This window comes from Salmo salar, chromosome 12 (assembly GCF_965601325.2).
Source record: "Salmo salar chromosome 12, fSalSal1, whole genome shotgun sequence".
NCBI classification, from domain to species: Eukaryota; Metazoa; Chordata; class Actinopteri; order Salmoniformes; family Salmonidae; genus Salmo; species Salmo salar.
Genome location: NC_138302.1, coordinates 34271146 through 34282621, shown reverse-complemented (window position 1 = coordinate 34282621; position 11476 = coordinate 34271146). Strand labels below are relative to the sequence as shown.

The 11476-nt window shown below is 40.9% G+C and overlaps 2 protein-coding genes across 2 annotated transcripts; one reads left to right on the top strand and one right to left on the bottom strand.

The window, feature by feature from the left end:
- Nucleotides 1-409: 409 nt before the first annotated feature.
- Nucleotides 410-4559, top strand: LOC106564894 (chromobox protein homolog 8). Its single transcript, XM_014131383.1, has 5 exons — nucleotides 410-589; nucleotides 688-731; nucleotides 954-1019; nucleotides 1167-1233; nucleotides 2463-4559. Exons 1-5 carry the CDS (start codon nucleotides 521-523, stop codon nucleotides 3324-3326), a joined length of 1110 nt encoding a protein of 369 aa, XP_013986858.1. The 5' UTR covers nucleotides 410-520; the 3' UTR covers nucleotides 3327-4559.
- A 1850-nt stretch (nucleotides 4560-6409) lies between these two features.
- LOC106564992 (uncharacterized protein C17orf67 homolog) lies at nucleotides 6410-10360 on the bottom strand. The gene is made up of 4 exons (XM_014131546.3): nucleotides 10202-10360; nucleotides 7423-7511; nucleotides 7048-7200; nucleotides 6410-6773 (listed from the first exon to the last, which is right to left on the bottom strand). The coding sequence occupies exons 1-3, from the start codon at nucleotides 10257-10259 to the stop codon at nucleotides 7084-7086; spliced, it is 264 nt and encodes an 87-aa protein (XP_013987021.1). The 5' UTR covers nucleotides 10260-10360; the 3' UTR covers nucleotides 6410-6773; nucleotides 7048-7083.
- Between the last annotated feature and the right edge of the window lie 1116 nt (nucleotides 10361-11476).

Here is an 11476-nt window from a genome sequence, read left to right as displayed (position 1 = left end):
TGGCCTTACCATGACTGTAGGCTATTGATTAAGAGCACTTTAATACAAAAATATTGTATGACAGATCAGCTGATAACTGAAATGTGCACACATCCAATCTGCTTTCCTTCACCTCTTTTGGCGTTTTACATTTGAGGAACGTTGCTCCCATTGTTCATTTATTTTCATTCTGCACATGTTCTGCGTTTAATATCTGGCGACATGTGTTTTTAAAGACCGAATAATCCGAGTAATTGATCCACCGCGCTAAAGCCACCATTTTCCCCTCAAGAATTTTCAGAAGTGGACGCTCCTCCTACTCACCTAGCAACCGCGGGAACGTAGCAACGGCTAACCCAATGGGCTTTCTCTAAATGGTTCCACCAACTGCGGTTCCTAGGCAACACATGATTTCTTTGATGACGTCTTTTCTGTGCAGGAGTATTATGGGCTGTCTGGAATTCACTCCGCGAGACAGGGGAGAAAAATATCTAGCGTTCACCACCAAGCTTTAGTTAACGGTAGCTGGATTGAAGTAAACATGGAGCTGTCTGCAGTTGGGGAACGGGTTTTCGCAGCCGAATCTATCATCAAACGCCGAATAAGGAGAGTATGTGAAACACATTTTCCTAACTTGCATAATCTATTTTGACGCGCCACTGCTGTTCCCTAACGAAGCGTTCTTTTTCTATTTCTGATGACACGCAGGGTCGGATGGAATACCTTGTGAAATGGAAGGGCTGGTCACCGAAGTAAGTTGCGTTGAATTTAATGCTAGAGAACCTTGCTTCTACATGGATGTTGCTGGCTGCTAGCTGTAGCGTTCGCTTGCTAGCTAGGTGGCATCTGCTAGTGACAAAGTCAGCGAAGCACGCTTGCAGTGTTAGCAAGCTAGCTAATGTTAGCCCGTATCTATGCTTGCTTTCCCAATGTGGTGAAAAACTAACCCCTGTCAATTGTATTTTTCTCCATAGATTTAGCACTTGGGAACCGGAGGAAAATATCTTGGACTCCCGCCTCTTCGTCGCTTTCGAAGAGAGGTAAATCGTATGGATATGGGCCTGTTCATGTTGTACATTGATTGCATGCAATGTTAGCAGCACAGCAAAATAAAATGCATCCGTCACGCAAGTCGCCTATTGCACTTCGCTCTCTTGATACTCAAAATGGGTGTCTTGCTGTTTCAGGGAGCGCGAAAGGGAACTCTTTGGGCCCAAAAAGAGAGGCCCGAAACCGAAGACATTCCTGCTAAAGGTAGCTATGTTGATATGCATGCGTTGTTGAAAATAATCCATCCAACACGCAATGAAATCTACTGAATTTAAGGCTGCATGGTTGGACACGATTTCTAGCATGTGGCATGTAAACATACCAGTCTCCACCCACTATGTCTCCACAGGGTCTTCATATGGTTAATTAATTAATAAATAGCTGTTGTTGCACTGACACGTGAATGTGCAAGTTTGAAGGATCCACATGTCACGTTTTCCCATTAGAATCACCTTTTGTGTACCGGCATTAAGGCAAAATCATATTTAGTGCTGGATGTGTATTTGTGGAGGTGTGAATGTGTATTTAGGGAAATTAGTTAGTTAAGCTGGTGCTAATGGACCTCAAATGTTTTTTAACCCTAATTGAACCGAATCATGGTAAATTGGTTTGGATTGACAGGTAGCCAAATTGATCAATAAACATGCCAGGTTAATTGTTTATATTTCGAAATGAACTCAATGTAGGCCTACACGTGTGGCACATAAAATGTGCTTATAAAAGCGAGGGTTCATCTATTCAGGCGTGCATCGATTATTCGGCACGGTTAAAAGTTATTACGTTTTGACGTCTAATAATCAGTAAAGTAATCGTTATAGCTAATACCAAAAGTTTGCATGAGATTGGTTTTGAATGAAATCGTAAAATCTGAAGCCGTCATCAAACGAATGCACCAGTCTTTTCCGAGTGCCGACTATGAAAATTGCTTAATACCGGCAGCTTATTTAGAGTGCAGGTTCTCTCCCAGGCCTGTAAATAGCTGTTTTCAAACTGAGCTGAAAAGACATATATAACAAGTAACTATTGTAAAAATGCTAACACACTGGTGTAGCCTGTAAATTCTTCAGGGGACATTATGCCAAGTGAAGATTTTGTCTACTGTCTTCATTTATAGTTGTATACATGTATTGTTACAATTATACTCTTTGTTCTAACATTGTTTTGCTAATAGCAAGGGCACATTATTTATTAAGCCTTTATAAAGCTGCTGGCATACTCGTATTATATATCTATAATGACAAAGAGTATCCTCAACTGGCATTTTAAATCTGTCCTTATGAAAGAGAACATTATACCCACTGAAATTGGAGCAGTGGAAAAACATTGCCCATATTGCCATCGGCAATAGCCTACTTTCAATCTTCCATCTTTGTTGTTGATGAGATTTTCCCCAATTCAAAAGTGGTTATTCTCTGGTTTCCTTCCCCATTTAGGCTCAAGCTAAAGCCAAATCATACGAGTTCAGGAGCGATGCGGTCCGGGGGATACGTGTGACCTACCCGACCCCAGAGCCTGTCATCACCCCCAGAGCCCGAGAGGGGCTGAGGGCCGTGGTCCCCACCATCTTTCCACCCAGCACCGTCAACAGGGGCGAGAGTGTGCGGGTCAGGCCCCCAGAACCAGTCCGAGAGCACCGCCAACCAGTCCTCCAGAGGCCCCTAGGCCCCGATGGCTTTGTGATTGTCCCCAAGAAGAGAGGGCCCAAACCCAAGCTGCGATTTAAGGACAATCCCTTCAATGCTACTTCTGCCGCCACAGAGCTCCACAAGAGGAGGGCAGAGGAGCAGGCAACATACGGTCCACTCAAACTGGCCAAGCTGGGCCTGTCTGGTGGTGAAGAGAGGGAGTCTGAGATGAGGGGGATTAAACTAGCCCACAGGCACCAGTTAGAGCTGGGTGGTTATCCCCACAAGCAGATGAGGCCCGTGGCTAGTGGGAGCACACAGCAGCACTCCGGCCCAGACAGGGGCTTGTTGCACTCACACAGAATAGGCTCTGACTCCCAGGCCTGCAGGACTAAAGAATGCCCCTCAAATTACTTATCCCCTCCACACCTAAAGCACCTATCCAAAAAGAATGTGCATCAACCCAACGATGAGCTTCCACAGAGGGGGAAGCCTTCACTCATCGCCAAAATCCCTGTGTCGCGGATCCTTGGCCAAACGGACGAGGTGACTTGGAAGCCTTGCATGAACAACGTGGAGAAGGTTCTGGTGACTGATGTGACCACAAACTTTTTGACAGTGACTATCCGGGAGAGTAGCACAGATCAAGGATTCTTCAAAGATAAAAGATGATTGGCTCTGATTTTAATTCTCTTCAGCTCTGTCTCTCTCTGTCAATCTTCTATCAAATTATTTGGAATAGTCCAGACTTTATAGTGTCATTTATCAGTCAGATTTTTTTAGGTAATGTATAAAAGCAAATTGCAGGATTGTATGTGCAGATGTGTATAAATATAATATAGTTGGAAGTCTATTAAATGTAACGACCAAAATTAAAGGAAGTCCATTGAAGCTAATCACCACCCATAGGCTATTTGAAAGAGTTGCATGCCTTGTGTACAGCGTTTACTTGTTTACAAATAGCTTTTAGTTTTCAACGATCCACTTTTAAACTAACAGTATACTTTGTCAGACCGGCTATATTTGTGTCAAACTAGTACCTTTTAAATGTTAGAGGTATAATGTGGGAGCATTTGTAATTTGATTTCACATGTCCAATGAGAAAAATCTATATGGAGAAATCCTAGGCCAATTACATGCCATTTCAATATGGAGAAATCCTAGGCCAATTACATGCCATTTCAATATGGAGAAATCCTAGGCCAAATACATGCCATTTCAATATGGAGAAATCCTAGGCCAATTACATGCCATTTCAATATGGAGAAATCCTAGGCCAATTACATGCCATTTCAATATGGAGAAATCCTAGGCCAATTACATGCCATTTCAATATGGAGAAATCCTAGGCCAATTACATGCCATTTCAATATGGAGAAATCCTAGGCCAATTACATGCCATTTCAATATGGAGAAATCCTAGGCCAATTACATGCCATTTCAATATGGAGAAATCCTAGGCCAATTACATTCTATTTCAATATGGAGAAATCCTAGGCCAATTACATGCCATTCCAGTTTGAGGTGTAGCTTACCCTATTAATTTCAAAAGTTTATCAAGCACTTTTTGGAAGGTTTAATAAAAAGTGAATCAAATCTGTCTTGTTGACCTACATGTCCTCTATAAGAGTTTATATAGCCTTTACAATGCTATAGGTCAGTAGTTGAGCAGATGTCGGTCTTGTTTCCAGATTTTATAAGCTGTTAATAAAAATGGGAAAGGTGCTTGATGTTTATGACGCTGTCTTTGTCGAAGAACGTATATTGACATATTATACATAAGGTCTTTCTGTTGACATCTGTGGTGGACAAATAAATGAAATGCTTTCAGTGTAACAGGATGATCACAACCTGATGTCACAGTTTGCTTTTGAGATGCTTTCCAGTAAACTCGTTGCAATTGTCTCTGTTTCTGGTTGTCAGGATTTCTTCCAACTGATTTTCAGATTCATGGTTTGCCTTGGCTGTGAAAAGGACCGATGATAATTGCAAATGTGATTTATGGAATTACAGGTTTCAGAAATCTTTTGGTGACATGGGATTTTTGATTTAAGAAGCTGCTTTAGTTTGCATGTTTCCCGTTGTCTTAATTTCAAAATAGGCCTACCGTATTTGCCGTGGTTCGTAATGACATTTTCTTAGCAATATGGTAGTGTCAATTATAGCAGAGAAATAGGTCCTATTTTTCATTGAGATTAGTGCGTTTTGGCAACGGTCCACAAAGGCCTAGACCTTGGTTTATATATTTTGTAATGATTCAGATAGTTTCAAAACAAATCAGGACGCAACTCAAATCTATAACCCTATCTGCGTTCATTAAAAATACAATACTAACGTCACTGTCTTATTTTTATTAAAATGACAAAGATTGCTAAAATAATACAGTAGTTGGGACTCAGAGACAGCTGATAAAACATTTTAATAAGAGTTTTTTTTATTGAAATCTATTTAAATGTAATTGTGGTGTCCTCAGAGGTCGTCCTGTAAGCTCTTCACAGAAAAAAATCGCAGCCTATAATTATTTTAAGTGGTTGACATTGGGCCTACAGGAAGAATTTAATTGTACTTTTGCAAAATGATATTGGCCTTCAAATTTCCTAAAATCATAAACCATTGCAATCCAGCGCCCATCGGTATATGCGGAATGGACACGCTGGTTATGTGGGGTCACAAGGTAGGTATGCCTGTGTTACCAAACATGTCATTAGAACTATAATAGATTGCCTACGAAATATATAATGTGTTATAACCTGCTATTACACTTATGTCTGACAGGAATGCATCTGCCTGACAAAAGACTGGTCATTTCTGTATAGGCTATGTGCTTAAATTTTATGAAAAATTCGCATGATTGTTGCGTGCTTACTCAGTTTTTTTGACTTGGTTGGTTCTAGTGGCCTATTTGTACGCCTATCGGTGCATTCGTTTTTGCGGAATCATTCGATGTTGCTCGCATGCCACATGCCGATAATAATTGAACAGTCTGACTATTGATAGGCTACAGTGCACTTTCTCCAGATGAAACACACGTCATTCTCCAGATGAAACACACGTCATTCTCCAGATGAAACACACGTCTGGCGTTAGATGTTGTCACTGAATCATGGGGATATAATAAAAAAGTTACCAACAAATTTGACCAAATGCATCAATAATTGTTCGATAATTGTTCGATATTTTTGGCAATCAATCAGCCCAAACATCAGTAGCACATTTCTTAAATTGCATTTAAAATGTGTGCTGGGTCAGTCGTATACGGCCGTATATATTATCAGCTTAATGATATATTACGCAATGTTAAAAATTATTTGTACGACATTCACTTCGGAGAATAACTGGATTTGTTCTTGTCTGGATATATTTACTCCCTTCACACGCCCAGAACTGCGTAATATTTAGCCTAGTGCTCCCGGCCATTCAGTTTAGCTGCGATAAAGCGTTGAATACATTGTATCAAATAATTCCCCTCTTTCCTTTCACAAGTTGTTATTCATTGTGGTCAATAGCATGCCGTTCTTCTGTAGAGCCTCCTGCGCGAGAAAGTAACAGCACAGTGCAGAGTCACACAGTGAACTCGAGGGAAGGGCACTGTCTTAAATTGCCCAAACATCAGTAAACTACGATAGTAACCCCGGGTCAGCAGCGGGGTCAACCCACATGACCAGTTCACAGTTCCTCTTTCTTAGTTTTTATTTTCTCTAAAGAAGTCCTACTGAAGTCCTATTTCAAAACTGAAGAAGAAAAAACACACCACGTTTAGAGCATTTTCTTTTATTTGATTAGATTATTTATTCAATCATTGTTTTTTTTAAACATTGTTTTACATAATACAATGTATAATTTCTCATAACTGTATCTACATATAAACTGATCATGTATCCTCTATGATGTTAACATCATTTAATACGTTTCCTATACGCTAATGTTGCTGGAATAAGCTATGGACATCTCTACTGATGGCCACTAATGTTCCCTGCTGAGGCTTCATCATGAAATGCACGTGATAGAGTTATACTCCTAGCTTCACACTCATATCATTATCATAGTCATCATCATCATTGTCGTCGACATCATTCTTGCCGTCAGCGCCCTCCGCCACACAGAAAAAAAGTTGTTCTCCTGTAGACAAAAAAAAAATGATCTAGAATCAGTTTACCCTACCCCAATTCTAACTATAACCAATCAGGAGGGAAATACAAAACTGATCAGCGTCAAAAGGCAACTTCTTCCTATAGGCTAATTATGGGTACTTTACAATGTGTTCAATAGGCAGGAAACAGAATACTAGTTCTTTTTTTTTGTAACACCGCATTTTGCTACTCTGTTCCCTACTGAACATGACTCAGGGGACCCAAGCAGGCATGTTTTATGGTTGTGTCGGACAGACAGGGACCTGGGCTGAGAGGAGTCAAGGCGAGGTCACTGGGGGTTAGACGGGGTGTCCGTAGTTCCTGTCACAGCGGGGGTAGCAGTGGGGGTTCAGCCAGTGTTCCAGGTTGGTCTCCTGGGCCCTCTGATCCAGAACCTGCATGTGGAGCAAGTGCTCCTGTACAGAGAGAGAGAGGGAGCGAGAGAGAGAGAGAGAGAGAGCGAGAGAGAGAGAGAGAGAGAGCTATTCATTTATCAAGCCATAAGCAGCTCTCATTATCATATCAAAACAGAAGAAATTACAGGGTAACCGTTAAGTGAACAATTTTTTATGGATTTTTAGAAGGATGAGCACACCGCTGCAGGTTTCTAATTGTGCCCTTTCCACTTTGAACTTTACCCTCATTGGCTCATCGGGGTGGCCAGGCTTCTGCCTCTTGGTCCGCAGAAGTTGCTTAGCATAGCTCTCCTTGATGATTGGGTTTGCATCTGGCGATAGAGAGAGAAAGCATTTCAAGACATCCATATCCCTTTGTTTTCAAAGAGCTGACTGTGCAACATTACTGTTTGCCTACGCAGGTTGGCATTTATTGTCATACGTTTTGCCCAGGTCCAGAACAGAGGCTGGGAAACGCACGGTATTTAATAGAGCCATGACGACATGGAACTCTCTGCCACACCAGGCAACTCAAGCTAGCAACAAACCACTTTCAAAAAACAGATAAAAGGACACCTTACTGTGAATCGACACTGTAATTTTATATATATATTATTGTAATTTGCATTGTACTATTTATTAGACCTAGATATTGTGTGTATGTACTGATACAGTGCATTCAGAACGTTTTCAGACCCCTTGACTTTTTCCACATTTTGTTACTTTACAGCCTTATTCTAAAATTGATCAAATATTTTTTTCTACAGCAACCTACACACCATACCACATAATGACAAAGCAAAAACACGTTTTTAGAAATGTTTGTCTATATAATGTCTCACAGTTGTCAGAGCAAAAACCAAGCCATGAGGTCGAAGGAATTGTCCGTAGAGCTCCGAGACCAAAAAATGTACCAAAAAATGTACTCCTTAGTAAAAGACACATGACAGCCCGCTTGGAGTTTGCCAAAAGGCACCTAAAGACTCTCAGACCATGAGAAACAAGATTCTCTGGTCTGATGAAACCAAGATTGAACTATTTGGCCTGAATGCCAAGCGTCACGTCTGGAGGAAATCTGGCACCATCCCTACGGTGAAGCATGGTGGTGGCAGCATCATGCTGTGGAGATGTTTTTCAGCGGCAGGGACTGGGGGAATAGTCAGGATCGAGGCATAGATGAATGGAGAAAAGTACAGAGAGATCCTTGATGAAAACCTGCTCCAGAGCGTTCAGGACCTCAGACTGGGGTGAAGGTTCACCTTCCAACAGGACAACAACCATAAGCACACAGCCAAGACAACGCAGGAATGGCTTCGGGACAAGCCTCTGAATGTCCTTGAGTGGCCCAGCCAGAGCCCGGACTTGAACCCAATCAAACATCTCTGGATGTGGAAAAAGTCAAGGGGTCTGAATACTTTCCAAGGGCACTGTATGTAGGCTATGTGTGACATTTTAAATGTATGTATTTCAGTCCTTGACGAATAATGTTCTGTACTATGTATAATGTCATGTTTCATGTGGACCCCAGGAAGAGTAGCTGATGCTTTTACAGCGGCTAATGGGGATCCTAATAAATTCCAAATACCCACCAAAATGGGATTTTAAACATAACCTTAACCATAACCTTAACCACACCGCTAACCCTAACTTTAAAGCCAATTTTGACTTAGCAGCTGGCCCATCTAGCAGAAAATTGTTCAGTTCTGCCTCCAGGGCAAGATTCATGACAATGAACGTCAACCTTCATTTGGCTACATCTATCTCAAATGAAAATATTGCAACCATCAGTGACATAGGGTACTCTGTGCACAATATACCAAAAACAATATTCTTGTCATTTTCCTGATATCGGTCATTATTTGTCACCCACTCTTTCCTCCTGTATCTATCTGGTTGCTCTTGACTTTTATAACTCAAAACACAACATTAACCTACATTTCCAGACTTGCCATTTCAGTTGCAGCCATTAAACAGGAAGAAAAACTTGCATTAGATTTCAAACAGTCAACAACAACCACCTCATCACACACCCAGCGTGTGCAGGATATAGGGGAGAAGCTGCTGTTTGTTTGACTGGTACATGTTGAGCCGTGTACTCTCTAACGTACCAGGCTGTGGATGCAGATCAACAGCCCCTGGTCTACATCCCAAATGGCACCCTATTCCCTATATAGTGCACTGGGCCCTGGTCAAAAGTAGTGCACTATATAGGGAATAGGGTGCCATTTGAGATGCAGCCCCTAGTCTCATAGAGCTCTGTCTCTGTCCGTCCCCCAGCAGCAGCAGAATATCATTAGGAGGCTGTTTTTTGGTGGAGCAACAAAGTAGCCATTCATTTCCCTCACTCTCCAGAGAGCCAGGCCAGCCCATGGAGCACGTGACCCCCAAAGGCCAACCTGCGAGGGGGTATTAAAATGAACCTGGCTGGCTCTGTCAACAGCGCCAGGCACACACAGCGACGTGGCAAAGCACCACCCAGGGCTCATGCATGCTTTTTGCAATGATTTTGAAACTGCATTGATAAGAGCTTCAAAATGGAAGTACATGATATTGTAATAGGGAGCATATCAATACAGTATTTAAATGAGCTATGTGCATGCAGTTAAAACAATTATGTCATATTTGTTTGGTTTTACATGAACAATTATTTGTTTAGCTTATTTTCATATTTTCATGCAATATCTTCATACAACAGAAATGTATTTAATTTCATATTTACTAGTTACAATGACACAACACAATATTTGCTTTTCTGACTGAATTGCATTTTTATTTTGTAAGTTTAATTATGCAGCAATTACTTTGCTTTATGAATGTAATTATTTGATCATATAAATTACAGCATTAATTACTACATAACAACTGCATATTCATATTTTCTTAAAACAACATTTCTATTGCATTAAAATTTAGAAAAAAATTACAAAAAATGTATTAGAGACCTCTAAAAGACTCACAAGCCACCAATAGGTTAATTAATACATTTTTCTAAAGGCAATTTACCTCTTCAAAACGAGCCTACCTGCTGTGTAGATGGTCAAGAGGACCAGACAGAGGGAAAATGCCACAAACTTCTTCATCTTGGTCTCAGCTCACCTGCCCGGTTACTTCTGCACTGAGACCCCAGTCCGTAGGAGATTGGGGGGTAAATTCTCGTCTTACGTCACCGATCAACTCCCCATCCAAATATTACAAAACTGGGTCACACAACTGTGAAAACATCTGCTGTGCTGGCATGAGACATTTATTTATTTGGTGGTGATTATAGCATGCAATGTACTTGTTTTTCATCAGTTTGAACTTTGATACCGTACTCAAATAGATTTTTCTTCTAGCATGAATTACATCTGTATCCAGTTGCAGCGTCATGATTTCAAATATGCAATGCTGATTCTATCCACTAGATGGCGCGCAAAACTCATTTTATACATAGATAACTTGTCAAGGATTAATGGATGTGTTTTTCGCAAGGCAGTGGTTTTTAAAGGCTGTTTTCTGTTTTGTCCTTGGTTTCCCGGAAACTAGGCCATGTGCCTTATCGGCCTTGGGCCACACTTTTTTTTACGGCACTTCAATACAAAGTGATTTCCGTAGCAGGTTAGGATAGCATTTTCGCTAACCATAACCCTTTCTCAACCTTAACCTCAGTATCCTAACCTCCTTAGTAAATTATCCAAACCTGCTACAGTATCGAAGTGCCGTGAAAATAGTGTTTTGGCCTTATCACTGTTTGGATTGCAAGATTGTTTGACAGCTTAGCTAGTTTTTAAGTCATTCCAGAAAAATGTAATGTAATACAGTTATTGTTCAACTTCTTTCTATCATCATGTAGAAATTCCCAAATAACGTGTCTGCTTTCCCTAAATATAAGATTTAAGAAATGACGGGTAACTTCCTATAGGCCTAATCAGTGAATGTGAAGCTCTGTCTGCGTTTATAATATAAATATGTTATGTAGATGTGTCATGATGCCTTTGAGGCAAATGTTATTAATACTATTTTAATATACTGAACGAAAAGCTCTAAATCTTTCCCCTCAACAAACTGTTTTTGATATGTTATTCAGTTGCCAGAGTCAGCTGAGCACTACGTAAAAACGTACGTCATGGTTTACGTTAGCATACTGGCCAATTAAAACGGACGACACTGTTACTAATCGGGGCTTTCGACATTGCAGCCCGCTTTAAAGACGACTCGAAACTGACTGATCTACAAATCACATTGCATCGTAAATTACCATAGAGAATGATAGAGACCTCTAGTGGCCAAAAGGCAATTAGCATGGGCAGCGCCATTG

Bases quoted from the DNA above. Each gene is read 5' to 3' on its own strand.
- LOC106564894 (XM_014131383.1), top strand. From the start codon at position 521: ATGGAGCTGTCTGCAGTTGGGGAACGGGTTTTCGCAGCCGAATCTATC. The intron at 732-953 runs GTAAGTTGCGTT...TTTTCTCCATAG, and splicing joins TGGAAGGGCTGGTCACCGAA to ATTTAGCACTTGGGAACCGG. The intron at 1,234-2,462 runs GTAGCTATGTTG...TTCCCCATTTAG, and splicing joins CGAAGACATTCCTGCTAAAG to GCTCAAGCTAAAGCCAAATC.
- LOC106564992 (XM_014131546.3), bottom strand. From the start codon at position 10,259: ATGAAGAAGTTTGTGGCATTTTCCCTCTGTCTGGTCCTCTTGACCATC. The intron at 7,512-10,201 runs GTAGGCTCGTTT...CTCTATCGCCAG, and splicing joins CTTGACCATCTACACAGCAG to ATGCAAACCCAATCATCAAG. The intron at 7,201-7,422 runs GTAAAGTTCAAA...CTCTCTGTACAG, and splicing joins ACCCCGATGAGCCAATGAGG to GAGCACTTGCTCCACATGCA.